The sequence below is a fragment of the Echiichthys vipera genome (genome assembly GCF_963691815.1).
Source record: "Echiichthys vipera genome assembly, chromosome: 3".
In the NCBI taxonomy this organism is placed as follows: domain Eukaryota; kingdom Metazoa; phylum Chordata; class Actinopteri; order Perciformes; family Trachinidae; genus Echiichthys; species Echiichthys vipera.
In genome coordinates this window covers 31895076-31917566 of record NC_139828.1, presented here as the reverse complement: position 1 = coordinate 31917566, position 22491 = coordinate 31895076, and the positions used below count along the sequence as shown (strand labels likewise).

Below are 22491 nucleotides of genomic sequence, written 5' to 3'. Positions count from 1 at the left end.
CTTGATTTATTCTGAAAATATTTTTACTGTTCATAATTTGATAGAATATACCACTGCTGTGCTAGCATGTTTTTTAAATAACCAAGGCACTTCAACAAAAACCTTTAAGGTATCTGGTTTCTCTTAATCTCTTAGCAATGTTATTTTTTAAATGATTTTGTTCTGCTTAATTCTGCTGCTGTAGGCCTAGTCTGCAGGTCACCTTAGCTGTGCTTGTTTCTATTATACTACTGTATTAACTGCCATAACATATAAGTCACATTACTATAGATATTATAGTTACTGGAAGTGTGTCTGTCTTTTTTCTCTTTCTCTCTCCTTTTCTTCCTCCCCAACCGGTGCAGAGAGATGTGCGTCCTCCACAGAGCTGGGTCTGTCTCATGTTCCTGCCTGTTATAGGGAAGGTTTTCAACGCCACCGTACTCTACGAGGGAATTGTTGGGTCTATGTAAATCATAAATAAGTCATAGAGTGTGGTCTTTACCTACTCTGTAAAGTAACCTGAGATAACATTTGTTATGATTTGGCACTGTAAATTAAATTGAATTGGGTCTTGACCCAGCCATTTCAAAAGTGCGCGGTCACTGCTGAGCTACTTCCATTACAGTCAGCCCCCGGCTGCAACAGACGTTGGTGCTTAAAGAGACAGGTGCTACCACAGAGTGTCTCAGAGGGTGAATACTGGTGCAGCAGCCTATGAGTGTTAGACAAATAAGTGGTTTTTTGAACATTGAAGCATGTAAATATGTTTTGGTAGAAACCCAAGATTTAAGTGTGAACCTGAAAAAGAGTTAGGAAAGATGACGTTTCATCACAAAGATTGACACCAGGGTGGTTTATTTGACAGGTTCTGTAATGTGCTGTAAGGACTGGAAAGTCATGGTTCCTTTACTGTTGAGTGTATCTCAGGCCTGGTCTCTTGGGCTGGGCTGGTCAGGACGAGGCCAAGGGCAAATGGGGTGGATTCTTGGGTTAATTCCATGGCAGGGGTGGAGGGGGTGGTAGGAATCAAATGGAGGCAAAGGCTGCACTTCTTGGTCGGTACCGGGGGGGGGAGGAGGAGGAGGAGGCAGCCCTTGACCATCAGATCCAGGACGGTCACCAGGAGGACCAGGACGATCAGGACGGGTACCAGGAGGACCAGGAGGCAGAAGACCATTTCCCGGAAGGGGACCAGGAGGAACAGGAGGACCCTGAGGCCCTGCAGGATGACGGGGCATACATACGGGCTCCTGCTCATCAGGGAGAAGGGCAGTAGTGTTCTGTTGAGAAAAGAGCCAACAAAGAGTTGAAGTGTATTTGAGCAGAGCACATCTGTATATGACTGCACATTTTCAAAGTATGGGTACACAAGACATTTCACAAGACTGATAGGATTTTCCGCATGCAGTACTTTAGGTTAATGTTTGAACTCACCATCGGGGCATAGAATTCACAGTTAACAGAGCTGAGTCCGTATACAGTGGTGTAATGTGAAATGCAGAAAACATGATGCTAGAAAGAGAAGAGAGAGACAGTGAGCCAGCTGTATGTGAACATCCATGAACACAATGGAGTTCCCTCTGATCCAGGACCTGTACCACTGCACAGATCACAGTCCTGGATACTAAGCTACAGTATTTAATGGAAACAGACATTTTAGTAGCTCTGGCATTCATGAAGTTTGTTATAGGAATACTAAGAAAAAATACAATTTCTTTTTGGTTTTTAAAAAAAAAGTTATATTCAATGGTTGGGATTGGCTGTGTGTGGCTCTCAGATCATTCTCCAGTCATGAAACAGGGATGACTCTTCAAAAGGAAATAGTCCCTTCTCATTTAAGGACTTTTTGGTCTAAGAGTTTGTCAAGGTGTTTTAGCTCACAAGCAGCTCCTAAATCTGTGAGCCCATTGGACTCCTGAGTCACAGAGAGCAAATCACAAACAATGCTCAAATGTCTGCTGTCGGCAATCTGCCTCATAATGGTGTCCACATTTTAGAAACATTTAATGACTGGTCACATAATGTATACACAAGTGACTAATCGATCTGAGTTCGTTTGGAGGGCCCAAAGGGACCAAGTGTGAAAACACGCAAACACTTCCTTTGTAACTTAAGTGATGTCCAAATGAAGCTTGATGAAGCATTTCCTTTATTTCTGAGTCCACTAGATGGAGCTCTTTGTTCAACACAGGGTTGGAAACTCACTGAATCACCATTCACTGACACCTGGCACAACTACTTTGGAAGTCAATCCTGGTCGAATATTCAACTTCTAAAAGTGTGATGTAGGAACTTGAAGTGAAGTAGGAAACATCTTATGTTCAGCAGGAACATTTTGACAAGCACAAACATATTCATATATTTTGGAATATTTAATGAGCAGAAGGGGTTGATGCCTTTTTTCAGGATTTAAATTTTTTTTGCTGAAAAAAAACATGTTTGTGACATATACACGCACATTTTTGCATGTCATATTTAAATTGTAAATGTGCACAAATTTCAGACAAAAACTATGGACTCACTGCACAGACCTGATACTTGGTTTTGGACTGTTTGGATTAGTTAGTATAACACCTTATTTTTTTGGTTCACACGTCTGTATGGTTTAAGCAGCTCACTCAGGAGATGGTAGGGAGACAAGTTAAGAAGTCAAGACAGGTAACCAGAGCTCACTTATCCACCTTTTTAGATCCCCCATGTCTTCCGTTTGAAATTAAACAACTCTTTCATATCCAGTATTCAATGTCAAAGTGTGGCTCTGAATTTTTCCAAATCTTCTGTGTGTGTGAGGTGTACTTACAGCTCTGTCGGGGCAGAGGGGTTTGCATGCCTCAGGAACTATTTTGGATGCCTTCGGGCAATGAGTCTCCACAAGGACAAACTCCGCAGTGATTGCCATCCCTCCTGCCCCCGCCCACTGAGAGAGGAGGAGAGAAAACAGGTGCAGGGTTTAAAGCGATGGCATACACACGTGCTCCTGCATAATGGTATTTTGTTCATCTTTTTCATCAAGCACAGCTGAACCGTGAGGCAAGGGGAAGCATACGGCTCATTTTCCTCCATTAGTCATGTTGTTAAAGTACATCATTTGTGGCTGAACTGAAGTAAACAATGTTAGATTACTTAAACATGAAAGCTTATTGCTTTAAGCAGGATTTTTTTAAAAACATCCTTCCATTGGAAGGGTTGGAGGATCTGAACTGCACCAGAAGGAAAATACTGTTTAAAATGCTTCTGACTGATTTTCTCATGGTACAATCAGCTTAGAATAGATCCTGTTGATTACACAGAAGAATCAACTCAGGACTGACCCCTTGTTTTTTATCAATCATTTTGTTCAATTAATTATATACGTCTATATACATGCAATAGGATTTAACACATCTCTCAAATCATTGATATGAGTTAACCTTGAATGAAAAAAAAACAAAGAAACTGTAAGGCTTGAATCGTGCGTGCGTGAGTGTGTGTTCTCTACCCCAGCCATCATCCGTCCCACTTCCTGCAGGATGTAGTAGTGCTGGTTGGTTTCGTTTGTGTTGAAGTTTTTTACAGCCTCGTAAACAGACTTGAGACCAGAAGTGCTGTCAAGAGCCATCAGGTTGGGACAGTCCCCGCACCTACTCAGCGCCTCTTCGTCAGTTTTCACTACACACAGAAAGTTCTTGTTATTGGAGAGCCTTCATTATGAAGTCAATAATTATTCAAATCATGACAGTGGAGCTGTTTTTTTATAAACTCAGAACCATTCGTCATTTTATTACTAAAACTAGTTACATACAATACTGCACCTCTCTCAGAAAGTATGTTGAGCTCGATGGCTAGCTTTAGAGTGGAGATCAAAATTAGACAAAGTATTAATTGTTTTAACTAGTTTTTTTTATTGTTCATGATTTGATAAAATATCCGCTGTGTCTATACCTCCGCTGTAGAAGTATGTTTTTATGAATAACCAAGGCATTTCAACAAAAACCTTTATTTTGTGAAAAAACAGTGATCAAAATGAGAGAACAGTGTTCATTGTGTCAGAAGAGAAGATTTCAACAATGTTTTCTTCTCTAGGATTCAAAAATGAACAGGAAGTGTAGAGACCACAGCTTTTAATGACTGATGATGCAGCTGATTGAAAACAGTTGGAGTGAAGGTGTTGCATGTTGCTGACGGAGGTTCAAATGAACATTTGCATTCACCCTGCCAAGTAGCTGTACAAGAGGCCCAACTCCTGCTGCAGAAAACATCCCCCAAACCATGATACTTCCTCCTCCAGAGTTAACTGACTTCTTTACACACTTTGGATTCAGTCTTTACCCAGTCCTACGCCCAACATAATGTTTCCAATCAGACCCAAATAAACTGAACGTCCTCTCATCACTGAAGTCACTCTGGACCAGTTCTCCTCTGTCCACACAACATGCTCCTCAGCAAAGGCATGTCTAGCCTTTTTATTCTTTCTGCTGATGAGAGGTTTGGTCACTGCAGAGTGGGCTTTCACTCCAAATTGTCTTAAATGATGAGACAGTGGCCCTCATTTATCAAACGAAAGTACGGCAGAAAAACGTGCGTACGACCATTTCCACACAAACGTCTGCATTTATCAATTTGGACGTGAGCGGGAGCTACGATCAAATCTCACGTCAGGTCTGAGATTGTGTACGCACATTTGAGCCTGTGTATTTGCGGTGCAGCACAGCAAAATCTGTCTGAAAATAATGAACAAACCTCAGCTGTCATTAGGCATAAGCAGTCACATATTAAGAACAGATCAAAAAAGGATTAATACAAATAAAAAAAATAAAAAAATTGTAGTTGGAGCAATTGATTGTACTCATGTGCGTCTGAAGGCACCATCCATGAATGATTACGCATTCATCAATCGCAAAAACTACCACTCGATAAATGTACAGGTGATTTGTGACGCCAAGCTGTCGCTTTTAAACGTGGTGGCCAGGTGACCAGGGGGACACACACGATTCTTTTATATTTCAAAACAGCTCGGCTCCAGCCCCCCGCGACCCCGTCAGGGACAAACGGTTGAAGATGAATGAATAAATGAATGTGTTGGCGCGCAGCTGCAGAAAAGCGGACTGCAGAGCCAAAGTCATCTCCTCGGTTCGTGGCTACCCTCGATAAATTGCATTCAATCAAACAAGGTATCAGATGATTAACATTTTGGTATGGTTCTTCTAGGTGACAAACGTTATCCTCTAACAGGATACCTAATAACCCCGCTGGCAAACCCCGCTACAGAGCAGGAGCGCAGGTTCAGCAGTGCGCACACATACACACAGGTCACAGTGGAGCGCTGCTTCGGGTTGACTGCCTCCATTATTCTTTTCCATACAGCGTTTTTATGGGCCCCTTTTATTCCACTCTTAAGAATGACAAAAAGCACATCTTTATTTTGCTCCATCTCGGATGTCAGGATGCCGATCTCTGTGTCGGAAAAGTTTATTTTCTTAGGTGTTTCTTCTCTCCATGTTTGTCCTCAGTGGGCGAGGCCTCCGAACCAGGAATATTTAAGGGCGTAACATGTTAATGACGATCGAATTCAGCCGCCATATTTATCAAGGCCCGCTCATTCTTACGCTGAGATTGGTCAGATACGAATGTTTCATAAATCACACGTGGGTCCTGTCATACGACCAATTCTGCGCTCAGATCTGCGCCCGTTTTCACGCAAGATTGATAAATGAGGGCCACTGTGTGCAGAGACAGATCCTTGTCTGGTTCACCACTGAACTGGAGACCAACTCCAGCTGCAGAGTTGAACTGATTCCCCATTGAGAGTCTTCTCATAATCCTGTCCTCTGGTGCACTTGTTTTACGTGGACGACCGGCCTTTTTGAGGGAAATGAATCTGTGTCCTTGTAAAGTTTCAATCTTCTTGAAATCACAGACTGAACGCCCAACCTCTCTCTGATGGCGGGTGGAGGGTGCACTCACTGTCCATCCGTACCGTGCCCTGTGCTTTAGGGTACTCCCCCCACGGGCCAGGCCGGTTTGTACTTACACTACCTGGGCCTCAGCGAATGCTTCTTGCTGTCTATACGTCATCACGCAGTAACACGTCACACGCATTGATGACGTCATCGCGATGCGTCGCTTTGTCTATAAATCTTTCCATAGACCTCAGATTTTTTGTGCGTCTTGTCGACTGTTTTTGAATATTTCCATCCGACCAAATCTGCAGTAAACACTCCACCTCTGCATCACACCAACGTGAACCTTTCGCCGCCATTGTTTTAAATGTCTGTGCATGGTCCGTCCTTTTTTCTATGTCCCAACAGGCGCACATAAAATGACGTCAGAGCCGCCGTAGGCCTCATGCTCGTACAGGTGCGCACGCTCGTACATGTGAAAACGTGCTTTACAAAAGCCCACCTCTCCCAAACGGACTGTGGTCAAACGAACTAGACTTTAGCCGTGAAACTTGCTGGGGCACGGTACAGATGGACAGTGAGAGTGCGCCCTGAGAGGGTCATCCCTTTGGCCTTCATCTGGACAACCTGCTGTCTCAAGGTTTCAGTCTCCTTAGAGCAGCTCACCATCTTATAATGGAACCAGGAGAGCTGCAGATAAATAGGGCGTGTCCAACAATGAAGTCAGTTGTCACCAGGTGTCAGATTAACACCAATAACTGGGAGGGATCTGAAAATGTTCTGATTTTGATCACTGCTTTTTTTTCACAAAATAAAGGTTTTTGTTGAAGTTACTTGGTTATTTAAAAAAAACATGCTAGTACAGCAGTGGTATAGTCACAGCTGATAATCTATCAAATTATGAATAAAAAACGACAGTATTTCAGAATAAATCTGTATTAATAACTATCTTATTTTGATCTCTAGTGTACAGTACAGTTACATTAGATAGATTACAGGATATGTGCTGATTAATATTCTTTTAACAATCTTTATAAGATACAGTTAAGGATTTATTGTTTACATTGCTGCTAGTGATGGAGGTGGTGTGGCTGAGCTTATAATAGGCCTACATATACAGTGGCAACAACTGAATTAGTCATACGTTAGCTAGTGGTTGCATAGGTTGTTTACTAATTAGCTAGCAAGCACACCCTCCACATCTCCATGGCGCTCAGACTTTGCCAAAATGAGTTGACAGCATGTCGAGAGACGGATGGCTGGCTTGTTAGCTTGCTCATCCTGCCATGCTACACTGGTTACAGAAAGTTGGTGTCACTAATCAGTCAACAGTGCAATTTGTGCTTTCCTACACTGTGACAAAAATGTATGGATGAAGCAAAGTTGTTAAATTTTACATTTTGATGCAACTAGCTAGCTTGCTAACTGGCCCATGCTTATAGGCCACTACACAGGTTACCACCATAAAGAGAAAACACTGCAGCTATTGGTTTAGACTGAAATGACAAAGTAAAACATTAAAGAAGTGGAACATGAATGCAACTATAATAAATTGATTTGTGAACATTTATTCCTGCTTTCGTCATGTCAGATAGATCCGGCATTGGCAATAAAGACTACAACTTCCATGATTCTACGCTACTTCAAGATATTCAAGCATGAGGCCATGAAAAAAGACTGCTGTATTAGGATTACAAACATTTTGTATTGTGGATCTGATTGGGTGCGCCTTTATATGACCCCATATACACTTTCTGTTTGCTACAATATTCTTCAGAGCTGACTGTTTTCATCACTAAGGCCCTACCTTAACCATAGTTTATTTTCCATAAACAATACCATTTCAAAATACAAATCCCATCTCTGTCCAGGGTTTCTGCAAAAATGTCCATTATCAATGTTATGTTTGGCAAAAAGGATACAAGAAATAGAAGCCTACCTAGTCGCGTGCCACATTCATACTTGGTGACTTTGGGAACATGATTTCTTAAAGTCATCATTACGGTGCAGTTAGCTATCACCCCCCTGTCCAGCTACAGAGACACAGAGACAGAGATGACACTTTAGTGTAGATTCCTCTCATATCCAGAAATGATGTCAAAATCAGTACGTTCATCTGGCCGTAGAGGATTGTGACACAGGGCTGATAAAGAGGAACTGGATTAAGCAAATGTTTGTTTGGCACTTACCTCGTTCCTCAGTCCACGGATCTCACAGTACTCAAAGAATTGGGGGTTGACAGAGTGGCACACTGTCTCCAGAAGGTTCAACTGCACCTCGATGTCACAGCCATCGTCAACCTGGGAACATCAGAGAGTAAGAACGTAAATCACAATAACTGCGGTATTTAACATTATGTTTTCAAGTTCGCTACAGTTCTTGTTTTTCCAGGCATTTTCTGGACTGGTGCTCCCAGTCCTTATGTGCACACACATATATAGCTAAAGTCTAGTTCGTTTTACCAGTGTGAGTGCAACTGTACCGTGCAAATGTGCCTAAGCAAGGCACTCTTCGCCTAAGAGAGGCCTTAGCACAGTACAGTTGCACTCATACTGGCCAAACGAACTAGAATTTAGCCATGACACGTGCCTGGGCACAGTACTTGTATGTGTGAGCAGACCCTGGTACTCTTACTTAGCTGTACCACATCAAAAATGACTTCTTTACATTTAAATTCTTGCAATTGTTTTTACAAAAGAACATGCTTTAATCTTAAGCTAATGTACGGTATTGCTATGATAAGCTAATATCTGTCGGATAGTATCAGACAGATATTAGCTTATCAAAGAAAAAACATTTGTTAGTCCTGCCAGGGGAAAATACATTTTTTAAACTCTGTTATCAGGCCCAAAATACACATACACACCAACAGGGCCTATATACATGCATTCAATGGGGAAATGTCAGAGCAAGGGGGCTTGTCCCATGGAAAAGCGTCCAGAGCAGTTGTGGGTTCAGTGCCTTGCTAAAGGGCTTCTCAGCAGTGCCCAGCATGTGAACTGCCACCTCTCCAGTTACCCGTCCACACAGGGACCCAACAGAACTACTGCTGCCCCACATTTATTATAGCAACAGAAAAATAAAAAGTTACAATAAGAGAAAATGTCAAAGATATGAGGTCATTTAGAAACATTTATTTTCTCATCATTACGCTGGTGTTACAAATACAAAAGACTCTTCCAAAGTTTATAGACTGCGTTGGAAAGACCTCCAAGGTTGTTCACGCCTGTATCTCTGACTTTACAGTTATTGATTTCTAATGAAGCTGCTCTCACCAACATAGCCACTAGATGTCGTTGTATGAAAATTGTGTCAAATCAAGAGTCAACTAGGAACACAAGAGCATTAGTCTCTATTCTTACATTATCACAAACCAAAAATCGGGCAAATCTGCATTTTTAAATGCGAGATTCAGGTGAGATTCTTGCAAATTCCTATTTGCATGTAATCACTGATGAAGGGGTAGGATTTAATAAGTTGATACTTCCTAAGATTTAATTTTATGAGAAATGTTTTCATTTAGTTAGTATATAGGTGTATGGGTCATCTAATTTTATTGTTATTTTTCTGTTTTATTATTATTTTTTTTTACATAAGAGGAAGAAAGAAAGATCGTGAGGTGAAGGTTATTAACAGTACTTTTCCTACGTTTTTGCTCAAATTCCTTAAAATGTGCCTTAATTCCCAATTTCAAATCTGCCATAAAACGATTTCCTTTGACATATTTCCTTTATTATATTTACATTTACACAAATATTTGCCTCTGAGCTGAAGTTTAAGGATGTACAGTATAAACTCCTCCCAAATGGAAATACTTATGACATTGCGCTAATCACTAGAGCTAATGTGCTCATTTCTGGTCCCCGTACCTTAGCCATTTTGTAGCCTGTGGTCTCATTCAGTCTGAACTTGTAGCCGTGGTCATGGTGCTCGTTGATGTGATACATTGCCAGTGTTGCTGCTGCAGAACCACCATTCTCGCTGCATGTTACCATCTCCAAAGCTGGACCCGCGCTGCAAAGCAGCACCCCTGAGGACAGCAGTACCAGGATGGATAACCCCTTCATGGTGCAGAGGAGAGAGAGAATGCAGACTGCTGTTGCCAGGGACGTTATATAGACTTGGACACTGGTAAACAGAGTAGGGAGGGAGAGAAATTGCCAGACAGTAGGTGGGGGAGGAATAAAGGATAAATGTGATGAGAGACAGAAACAGAACCACAGAGCTGCCAAAGTCAAAGAACAAACAGAGACTTTAACCAGAGCAGTATCTTATTTGCAATATCAACTGAAACACAGTTTTTACACTGCCAACCCAAGTCCCTGCACTATACAAACATTTCTACGGAAGCAAGTTTAATTGAAGGAATTGTCAGCTGCTTCACATTCATCATACTCTACATGAGAGCACCACTACAATGCAGGAGAGTCATTTTTTCAAGAACACGACGAAACTAACATTTTCTCAACTGTTGCATTTGTAATCATATTTGTAATATGCCAAGTTCTCATGCTGGAAAGAGACTCTTCAGATCCAAGAGGAGAGATGGAGATTCCATCCTGAATGGGGAACAATGAGAGTTCACAGAACTCTGCCAATCAAGTGTACATGTGTTTTTTGGACCTGAAGATGGCTTATGACTGTGCCCTTTGGGGGATAACTGGGGCCAATTTCGTTTGTGACTCTCATGGAGAGACAGCATCTCCAAATCTGAGGCCATGATGCCAATTTGCTCACTCTGGATTTGTGCCAGACATGTAAGACGCTTGTCAGGTTTCACAGAAATTGCAGGTGAGAACCCAATTTTACGACAGAAGTATGAGGTCAAACCAGGTAAGTAGTCAGCGAGGCAATCAAGTCCAATAAAAGCAAAAGTCCAAAAATCCAAAGCACAGGTCAAAAACCAAAAGTGGCAGGAAAATAAAGAGGAATACAGAGCACTGGGTTAGGACAGTAAACAATCTGGCAACTGAACAGTGGATTGGCATATCTGCAGACAGATGGGTTGATAAGTTGATGAGGAGCAGGTGAGACTGATTAGTTGACAAGCAGGTGAGTATGGGGTTGGGGCAGGCCAGGTGAATGGAATCATCTTGAATGGGAGCAAGAGTAGTCTGAAAAGACGTGAGAGAAAGACTCCGTTCCCACTGCAGTTCTAAGTGACCTGAATCTGATTTTCCTCTCATATCTGACCCATATCTGATTTGCTTTTGACAGTGTGAACCGCCCAAGTCCCATTGAATCGGACATTTTCCAATCAGAATCAGGCCACTATAAAATGTGTTACTGAATACGTATCAGATTAATGCGACCGCAATCTGAACAGCCAGGTCTCATTTAATATGACTTTGCACTGATATTTATTAATGAAAAGATCTTTGGAGATGTCACCACAGAAAGTCATATCTGTTCAGGCTGCAAGCCCGGTGAGATCTGCTGACAGAGTACACTTCTCCTTTATAGGTATAAGCAAATATCACACACCCACAGGCCGTGTCCTTGAAGGCCTCAGTGCTCTTTCGCTTGTAGTTGCCCTATCTACTGACACTACACAAACTCATTTTAATCCCTCCTCTGCACACACTCTCACAGTGGTTTCAAGGCTGAGAAACAAGAACCTACTGCCTGCATAATATATGAAAATTACAATGAACACAGAGTATAAATGTATAACACCTAATGTGATACTTTTAACCATTACAACAATCAGCATATATACGTATATCCTTCAACACAGTGAAGCAGACGGACTGTTTTGTCAGTTCAGCATTTATCCATAAAGTCCTACAGTACCGGTTGCTGTTGCCATGTTCGCTCGTGTTTGCTTCCATAAACACCGTTGTGGCGTGATGTCATCAATGATCAACTGCACATGTGGGTCACTTCAGGAGCGTGAGCTGTTCACACAGCAATCCATAGACAGGCCACATTTAAAGACTTAATGTGAACAGCCAAACAAAAATATCAGATTTGAGCAATAAATGGGAATTGTGCATCAAGACCTGCAGTGTGAACGGAGCCTTAGTGCCTTGTGACGGAACAAAGTGTTTTAAATGATGAACAGGTGCAATGGTTATCCAAGTGGAAGGTGATGGCATCTAGTGGTGTGGTGGGGAGCTGGGGAGTATGGTTGCAGGCAAGGACAATGAGAGGCCCAGCACAGAGGCAGACTCAGCTCCAGTTCTAGCAGTTACACAGAACAATCTGGTGAAGAGCGAGTGCAGAGCCGGGGTTCTTATACTGAGCTGAATGATTATTAGTGTCAGGTGTGCCAGGTAGTGATTGTTGAGCAACGTCCCTGCTGAGGAACACACACACACGAATACACGCACACACACAATGGAGATCAAAATCAGAGAACAACTAATAAATACTTGATTTATTCTGAAACACTGTTATTTTTAAGGAACCATCAGCTGTGTCTTTACAACTGCTGTTCTAGCAGGTTTTTTGAAATAACCAAGGCACTTCAACAAAAACCTTGCAAAATTAGATAACAGTAACAGTAATTGTCTCAGAAGAGAAGATTAAAGATTCCACACAGCTGCACCCTCATCACACCATAATGATGTATTGCTGTCAGCCAGTGCTGGCCAAAAGTCCATCCTGTCTATTCATTAATTATAGCTCAGGATAGTACAACCACCCATTTATCAAACAGTCTTGGTCCATTTTCCCATTCAGTAACTCAACATTCACAACACTGCAGAAATATTGGTTTAATTTTTTGATTGAAGTCTCAGTTTAGACAAACATGATAAATTTCAAGTCGGCTTTCATCGTCTCAGAAACATTTCAAGGATTAGACCGTTTCTCTGTACCAAAAGAGTGAGAACATTTGAGACCAACACAAAACAAAGCCCCGCCCACCAACTTTCTAATCTCAAATATGATTTGAAAAACGTGTATGCGAAAAATAAGCAATAAAGTAACAGAGTATCGAGTCATATCAGCGCTGCCTAGTTTGAGAGAGTTTGATCGGAGTTCAGAGCAGTAATGACTGCATCAGAGACTCCTCAGCTCTGATTGGTTGTTGGTCAGGTGCAGTGAATCTAGTAGATGACATTAGGAGCACACAGGTAAAGATGCATCATTATTTCTCAGATTGGCTGTCTCATTGTGCTGTCAGGATATAGTGAGTGTTTCAGCAAATAAGGGGGAAACATTTTACAGAAAGTTACCAACCTAAGCTTTAAGCTTGTTTTATGCTATGTTTTATTATGTGATCAGTTTCTGCCCATTATTTAATTTCACTGTCTTTGTGTTTTAAATGTGTTCTTTTTTATTAAGTAAAGCCCTTTGTAACTATGTTAACAAAGGGAGTTTTTTCTTTGTTGCTCATGGGGGGTTGTTGGGTCTCTGTAAATGATGGGTGACGAGATTTGCTCTATATGAGAAGTGTCCTGAGATAACTTTAATCAAGTGAACTCCATGTATACAGAACACACCGCGTGCTCTTGGTTGTGTTGACATACAGAAACAAATATTAGGAGGATCAGGCTTCTGGTGACCTTTGAAGAATTAATAATCAATGAGTGAAGTATCATAATCATGTGTTAGCGTGTGTATTAGTAATGATTAATGAGAGTGTGATAATAAGACGCAATAAGTATAATCATTTAAGAGTGTGATAGTATGTGCCTCTGCCAGGCTCAAACTTTCTGCAAAACACAAGCACACGAACCAGGCAGTCAGTTAAGGTCACAAAGACAATGAAATAGCCAGCTTGCACAAACTCACCTAGCAACTAGTTGAGATATTGCCGTTCGCAAATAACAACCATATAAGGAGGCAGGAACAACCATATAAGGAGGCAGGAACAACCATATAAGGAGGAAGGGGGCAGGGAGGATGAGAGTATGTGCTTTTTTCACAGATAAAGAAGAAGAGTCATGTGGAACAGATGATACACCGACGCGCGGGGGTGGAAGATGGAGGAATCAGAATGGCTACTTTTGAAATACACATATGCACGCACAAGCAAACACATAACCACGCCTTTGTAACAAGCATAAATGCTGGAGTAGTTAGAATAGGTATCAGAACGTCTTGCCTCTGATCACGGGTACTGTGTTGCACACAGTTACTCTAGATAGAGAATAGAACATTTCTCCAGACGTCTGTATCATCCGATGTCCATTTGCTAATAAATGGCTGCTGGCGCACTAAACTGCCAACAACTCTGCTGACTCCAGGAAGCCTCCTGTAGAATTTGAATTACGCAATATATACTCTGTGAGGTCCTTCTGATTTGACTAAAGTATTGTATGTAAAATTCCTACACCTTAAAATCCCGGAGTAAGATAGATAAATATGAACAATGACTCAGTTATATGATGGCGAGAATCAGGTTGCCAGATTTAATTATTAACCAAGAGTGGGCCACACATCAAGACTGGAAAGATAGGATTTTGATCTTTGGTCATACACAGGCTGATTAGCAGAATGGCAAAAACACATCAACACATTAATAGTGAATAAAATAAATATATATTTACATAATCTTTATGCATTACCAGTGTGGACATCAGACTGTTAGTCATTCAAAAGCTAGTGAGATGGTCTAGCTTGTGCATAATTCACAGTGAAGCTCTGCAGCTAATAAAATGATCATTAACAATATCCACAATTATCCCTAAGCAGTACAGCACTTTTTATTTGAAAATAAAATGATCAAATGAAAAGTGACAAGCACATAAACAGAGCAATAATGATAATAATATATCTTTTTAATGGCTACAGCACTCACAGTTGGTAACTGCATTTCCCTCACTTGTACCTGCCCTTTAGTTTCTCCTCACTGGTGTTGACTCTGAGGTTTGCTGGCCTGCCTTTGCCCCTTTGGTCTTGTTTGCCTGTTCTGACTGCTTGCTTGTCTTCGAACCTCTGATCCTCGACCCACCTGTGAGTCATGCAATGCCAGAACTAGCGCCAAGCAACTCCTGTCAGGAGAAACAGAGCAGGAAAACATAAGCATTTTAAGTTTTACATGCAAATACTTAAACAAACAGCCGCAAAACCTCTCTGAAACACTGCCTACATGAAGCCTGGAGAAGCATACTCCAGCCTTTCTAACTGAGCCAAATACTTTACTAATCCCCTAGGGGAAATGTAAAATGTGAACACAACATAACCACTTACCCCAACCACTGATGCAGTGCTTTTAAGACATTTTTACTCTCATAGTCCAATCTGACCATGAGGCCAGCATGCTGGCAGTGGGCCTATTGGGCTGACAAAACTTTGGATTTAAGGCCTAGTCCACACGAACACAGGTATTTTTGAAACCAAATTTGTATGGCCCCCAGTTAAAAAAAAATCCCATCCACACCACCGGTGTGATTAAAATATCTCTGTCCACATGAAACCATAAAGTCCACCTCAAACAGTGTCATGCACATTCCAAAGCAGTAGGTGGTGATAGCACTCCTCACAGGAAGGCCCTTTTAGCCAATAACAAGGCTGGAAAAAAATCATACCGGAAAACAACAATGGCGAACTGAGGCTGGGCAGATTCCTTCGTGTGTACTGACAGAGAAGTTGAATTACATCTCACTGTCACTCATAAATTTAAAATCAGCAAAATTCAGGAAAATGTGGATTGGGAGTTGTGTTGTTGTATGAAACACACACAAATTGCTGAGAAGTTGCTAAATAGCAGCAGTATTTTGGCTAGGTCCTCCGTAACAGCAACTCCGTCAGCTGATCACGTCTAGAGTGCTCTACAAGTCTGCGTGGATACGACTTACCACTGCACAGTGTGATGTCAAACAATGTCGAATAGAAAGTTTAGTTTTCCTGTCCACACATGACTGCTGAAAACCTTTCCAAAAAGTTCACCCTGCAGTCCGGTTACAAAAAACTCCGGTTTCAAGAGCAACAACTGTGGTTACGTGTGGATGAAAGGACGAACCGTGCAGAGAAACACACGCTTTCAAAAATCCCCCTAAAACAGTAGCCTCGTGAGACCGTCCTGATCTCCATTAAGCTCCATTGCACTTTACTCTCAGATCAGTCTGGTAACTTGTGGCAGAGAAAATTTAGAGAAGGTTGCCCAAGCGTTTGAACCAATCAGCGTTGGTTTTGAGGTGGATTTAAGTGATGAAATGAGAAGAGTCTGTTCGGTGTAAACAACATGGAGGCTTTCGCGGATGAGATGAGTGCAGCTATGGAGCAAACTGCGCACTGACTCTTTTTTCTCTGGATCCAGGACCGGGCCCCTGAAATTGGGCCTTTGATCCGTAAATTCATGTTACACAAACGGAAAATATCCTTTACCCACATGTTGTTTACTTTTTTAATTTTTTCTCGACGCTCTGTTAGTACATCCTTCTCTTCATTGATTGGTTGATTTGGCCTGTCTATAGGTTGTTTTTGGTTTATCCAATCAGCAACCAGTATTTCTGCCTTTCCCAAAAGATCTCCAAACGAGAGTTCCCAGATGGATATGCTGAGCAAATACAACTTATGCGGATCAATCCATTTGGTGGAGTCAGGTTACTAAAACAGTTTGACCCACTGTGTTTTTTCTTACTTGACACTGTGCTGGCCCGGTCACGTGTTATACCCCTCCACCTTTGGGCTCAGTAGCTTCATTAAACAGCTCATCTGCAAAAAAAAGTACCAAAGTGGATAGGATAAAAAATAACTGATTGGCAAGGGATTCTCCTTGAATTTTCATGAAGCATTAGTTGGATTTGTTGATTCCACTAGATAGTCTCTTGGTTTAAGGAAACAGGCTCAAACAGAGCACCATCCAGTCAGGAAATAAAGAAAATGCTTCATATAGCTTAATGGAGCCCCATTTGCCAATCACAAGATAAAACGAAAGGGAGTTACAGAGAAATTGCAGACCTAAAAAGATAGGTCCTTCAAGCAGATCAGTGGTATCGTTAGGCCTGGCTGTCTGACCCTACAATCCAGTGGTGGCTGCTGGTCTTTCAAGGAGGGAAAGCTCATTTTTCCGGCCTACATCATAAATGTGTTTGCTTAAACGGCCTTGGCCCAGCTGGAGCTGCTGCGCCACGCTACTCTGAAGTGTGACCGCCTGTGAGTGTGAGGGTGAGGGACGAGGCTGCTGCTGCTCGTTGGGGAAAAGAAATAGCAGAATGACAGAACAGAGTCTCTAAACACAATGCTAGTCGTTTTAACAAAGACAAAGTCTCTGGGGATTGGAAAAGTCTCCAGATCAGTTCAGAACAACGGAATGAAAAACTTGGAAAATGCTCCGCTGGATGTTTATTCTTCAAGATCGCTGATTCGCTCACATAGCTGTCAATCAAAAAACGATTCTACCTCAGACAGCTCATCCGATCATCATGCAGAAGCCGAGTGTCCGGGCCAGCCCACTGTCCCATAGACCCCCAGAGACGCTGAGCGCCCGATGGGCGGGACAAAGCCCAGCATTTATCCAATGAGCGTCTAGTTTGGCTGCAGTGGAACAACCCGCTCTACGCTTCCCCATTGAAGTCAGTAGAAGCTGAGCGTCCGACTGTGTAAAGTGCTGTGGAGCTGTGGGGATGAATGAGCAGGGAGTTGCTCCGGTTACCTGTGATAAGGAGCTGATTCTGAACTAAAGATGAAGGCTTTCTAGCGCGTATTTAGTCAATGAAATGTACACACAGCAGTACACATTTCACCACTTTTTTTTTTGGTGATATTTTAGGGGAAGCCGAGCTTCCCTTGCACTCTTAGACAGGGGTGAATGTAGTTTTATTTGTTGCTGGTACTATCATATTGACCCATAGTGCATAGCGCGTGCTAGGCTGACATCCGGGGCTGTAGCCCAGAAGTTAGAGTCCTTTTCAGACAGGGGTTCAGGGGTTTCTCCCCCGAGATATTTTTGAAATTGCCCAGATGAACATGCAATTGTGACGTAGTTTGAGAAAGGAAGACCAATGGTCATTTGTGACTCCTGTCGGGGCAGGTCTACTGAGTAGCTTAATGTTTCTGTTAAGAAAGGTCAGCACAGACCGCAGCAGAACGAGACATGAGAACAGCCTACAGCCTCAGAAACACTGTCATGCGTCGACCTGATGTCAAGTGGACCGGGTTGAATCAACTGCAGGACTCCTGAAACTGTGCAAACTAGAAGACATCACTGCTCCAACGGACGTTTTCTCTCCTGACCAGTGTTTGGGTTTAACCAGTTACCAGACCCATTAACTGACACTTTCAGCAGAAAGCGTCCGCGGTTGCCATAGTGACTGCAGAGGTTTTAAACTGGAATAGAATGGTAGCGGTCCTCGTGAATGCAAATGCAATGTTAAAGATTACATCACCTTCCTGATCAGTCTTTATAGTTTTGTTTGATTCTGAAGTTATCAAGTCAGTCTGCTTTAAGTTTGATTCTGAAGTTATCAAGTCAGTCTGCTTTAAGTTTGATTCTGAAGTTATCAAGTCAGCTACAGCCCCGAATGCACAGATCTAACGACATGCCTGGCGCGCGCACACCATAAAATACACTTCATTTTTTATTATAGTCTACTTATTTAGCATTCACCAGGACTTCTTATCACTCTAGTACTTTTTATCACACTGCTATTGTGAAACACTCAGACATTGCAACAAACATCTGTTTACTAAAACCCTTTGGAAACCAGCATGTTGGCGCAGGATGGTCAAACCATACGTGCTTTATCTTGCTCCTTGTCTGACGAGTGAAACGCTGCACTGAAGGTTCAGCCACAATTCAGAGGCAGTTCAGAGCGATTGATATTTAATGTATATTGTGGAAAACGTGTTGCTTCTGGTAATTTGAAGTTAGCAGGTGTGTTGTCATGCTGCAAGTTTTTTTTTCAGAGACATTATATTTTTCTTTCCGGTACGTCGTACCCCTTACAAATCTTTTAGCGGTACGCTGTACCGGCCAGTACTGGCGGGTACCAATCCAAGCGCATAGTGTCTTTCTGCTCAGAATAATCTCAGACAGCACTCAGTACAATTTACAGAGTAACTGTGTGCATATATATATATATATATATATATATATATATATATATTTATATATATATACATAAACATATATATATATATATATATACATATATATATACATAAACATATATATATATATATATATATATATATATATATAAACATATATATATATATATATATTTATATATATTTATATATATATACATAAACATATATATATATATATATATATACATATATATATACATAAACATATATATATATATTTATATATTTATATATATATATATATATTTATATATATATATTTATATATATATATATACATAAACATATATATATATATATTTATGTATATATATATAAATATATATTTATATATATTTATATATATTTATATATATATACATAAACATATATATATATATATAACGCAATTGTGCACAGTTGAAGCAGGAGGTACCCATCTATGCAGACTGCCTGCTTAATATGTGTCGGATGTTGACAAACCAGCTCTTGTATAGTATAATATATAAGCCAGGGTTTGGCAAATTTTGGTATATACTAAATGGACTTATTTACTTACTTACTTCTATTGCGCCTTTCTAGTCTTCTGACTACTCAAGGCGCTTTCACACTATCTGTCACATTCACACTGACATTCACACTGATGGCAGTGGACCATCTAATCTAATCTAACCATTCACACCACATTCATTCGTTCTGATTTCTGAAATGTTCATTTAAGCAGGAAACCCAGGTTTATTTTTTCGTTGTAAGCACACAATGTCAACAAACCAACAACACTGGAAGGGCTCCAAAGCACAACTGGGCAGCTGATAGGAACAGGTCTTTCTGGGACGTGTCCTCATGGTATCCTCTGAGGACTTTGATGTTGCTGTTGGTTTAGGCAGCTGCCTTATCAAGGTCCATTTGGTTAAACATTTGACTTTGAGTGCATGCTTTTGGTATTAAAGTAATATGTACCGTAAGAGAGAACACCAAAGCTGGCAGCAGCAGCTTCACATCTATGTGGATTGGCTCTGACTGTCCTCAGGTCCCTTTCAGAACAAATTGCTCTTTTTGTTTTCATTAATTTCTGCACCTCAGGTTCTGATAGGTCTCCTACGGGCTGGGTTTAAAATACACCCATAAGACCTCTACACAAGCTCACATTGTCTGTCTCTGTTGAATGTGAATGGGTTGATCACCACAAACAACCCCCTTTCAAACACATGGTCATCTGGGGCCATATTCACTTCACATTTGATCTCACCGACTCCGAAATAGCTCTTAAAGTTCCTGTTGAGTTTTAATTCAGTTGGTTCTGCATGGTTGGATTGTACAGATTTTAGCTGCACGCTGAGGGAGAAAATAAATGAGTAAAACTAGAGCTGTGTGGGCCTGTGCAGGTGCGTGCTGCCTCCGTGGCCCATCTAGCTACTTCAATTGGACATAATGGGCGTGCTGTGCTGCGGGCATCCCAAAAGAGCTGTGTTGCACTGCTTATGCAGCCAGTGGAGTTTCACCGTAAGAGAGTTCTCGTCAAACCTCTTCACAAAGCTGCTGAGACCAACTTTGACTAAGGAACTGGTAGAAGTGTAAGGCTAAGAGAAAGGACAGGGTTGACCCTGTTGCTATGGATGATGTCATGTTTCATCCACTGACTGTATAAAAAATGGACGTAGCCTCTACTTCAGGTCCGTTCTCTCAACTTGATCTAATCGTACTGGGAGTCGCCATCTTGTCAGACTTTGACTCCGCCTCATTTCCTCTTACCAAAAAAGGGCATTGATGTACCCAGATACCCAGTAAAAGGTGGATTGAAGAGGTTTAGGCTGGATATTGAATTGTGATTTATGTGAATAGTATTTAAGGAAAAACACATTGTAGACAGTGGATATTATATGAGGAGGAAGACGTCTACAGGAAAATTGACATAAAATGAACAAATATTTTACAGATGGTTTTAATAATGAGACAATTTCCCATACAGAAAAAGAAATGGAATGACTCCATTCCAAACTTTGGACACTTTTGTCATGGGCTGTCTGAATATAGCATAGAAATACAAAGGAAATGTATTCTATTTGTGTTCTGTGCACAGTTTAATGTTTATATGTATATTCATATGTATATATACCTATCCACCTACCCTGTTGTAGTTTTGTTGTACTGTCCTGTTCAGTAAAATATACAATCAGATCAAAACCTACAGCCTGTCTCGTGACCAATGAGATGAGATGAGTCATCGTTCTTACAGGATCCTGGCAGGGACAAAAGTACCTTGTACTCAAGGTAAGGGCAACATTTAGAATCTAACTATTAAACATTTTTATGCCCAATGACATCTTTCTGATTTTCATTATAACATTAGCCTGCTATAGCCTTTTTATTGGAAAAAATCCTCCAATTTGTGTGAGACAGTTTAGTCAGACCAACCTTACTAGGCATTCACTTGTCTTCTATTCTTCAAGTTTTTATTCACACACTTTTAGTCTGTGAAGTGATTTTTCATTTATCCTGACACTCTAGAATACAGATCATGTTGCTGACTATTTTAATAAGTCCTATATTATGGGGGCCGATAGCTCAACACACTGCAAGAAACATCTTCACCAATTTGACAACAAATGTGCAGCCTTTAGAAAAAAAACTTGCAATATGCTGTAGAAACAGAAAACACACCAAATAAAGAAACACACTGCAAGGCATGAGAACAAAAACTGTTTCCAGGGGACACTGAAAAGTGATGCACAGGGCTAAGACACTGGTTTATTTTAAAATTGTGTAGCAGGATTCTGATATTTTTGCAGATGTTAGTGGACCCCAATGGAAATAAGCCCTGGGGCATTTTTGTGTATTTTAATCCTCAACAATATTAAAATATCTTATACGGAGTCTATAATTGTAATCAGCCTGTAATATAAAAGGCTGCATAGTATCAGCCTTTTATTTTAGTTTAATCAGGCAATCTTAGATCTCTTTTACCTGAGAACAAGAAACATTTGTGTTAAGAACAGGATCAGCGAAGCAGAAACAACACAATCAACAAGGAATTTACAGAAAGACTGTTATGAGAATTATGAAAAACAGTAGGAAAACAGTTCTCAGCTGTTTGTTGTTTTTAAACCAGTTGGAACCAGTTCTGTCAACATGAGTGCGTACATAGTTTAACTTGCTTAACTAAAGTAAATATTAACATTAAAGTCAGCTAACAAAACTTCAGCCTGTTTCACAATCACATTTGTGTATGGCATAATAATAAGCAAAATGCTAACTCTAGTTTAATTGTGCATGTGCATCACTCTTAAGTGTCATCTGGCAACAGTTGATGTTGTCATGTTTGCAGCATGCTTCTGTATTTGGTTGGGCTTTCTGTATTCAGTGTAACCTTATACAACACTTTGTGCATCATTTTTGTGCCTTATCATAAATGCCCCTACAGTGAAGAGAAGAACCTGTTTAGGCAACAAAACTACCAAGTTAGATTTAGGAAAAGATTTGGTTAGGATGACTTGGTTTCACAAACACAAACAGTGGTGTCCTGCGTGATGTCCTGTGTTCATTTGAACCATCCACCACCCTAACCCCCGCCATAACTGACTCTTTATGTCCCTCATTATCATCTGACTTCCTCCTTAGAGGCAGTCCTGCACGTCCTGGTCACAATTATATGGGTTATATACGT

The 22491-nt window shown here is 41.0% G+C and overlaps 1 protein-coding gene across 1 annotated transcript; it reads right to left on the bottom strand.

Moving 5' to 3' along the window:
- Window positions 1-877: 877 nt before the first annotated feature.
- On the bottom strand, window positions 878-9928 carry LOC310945408 (HSF-like protein; the record flags this gene model as incomplete). The annotated part of the gene is made up of 7 exons (XM_083911488.1): window positions 878-1324; window positions 1417-1494; window positions 2783-2899; window positions 3461-3630; window positions 7801-7894; window positions 8051-8161; window positions 9731-9928. The coding sequence occupies 7 exons, from the start codon at window positions 9926-9928 to the stop codon at window positions 878-880; spliced, it is 1215 nt and encodes a 404-aa protein (XP_083767614.1).
- Between the last annotated feature and the right edge of the window lie 12563 nt (window positions 9929-22491).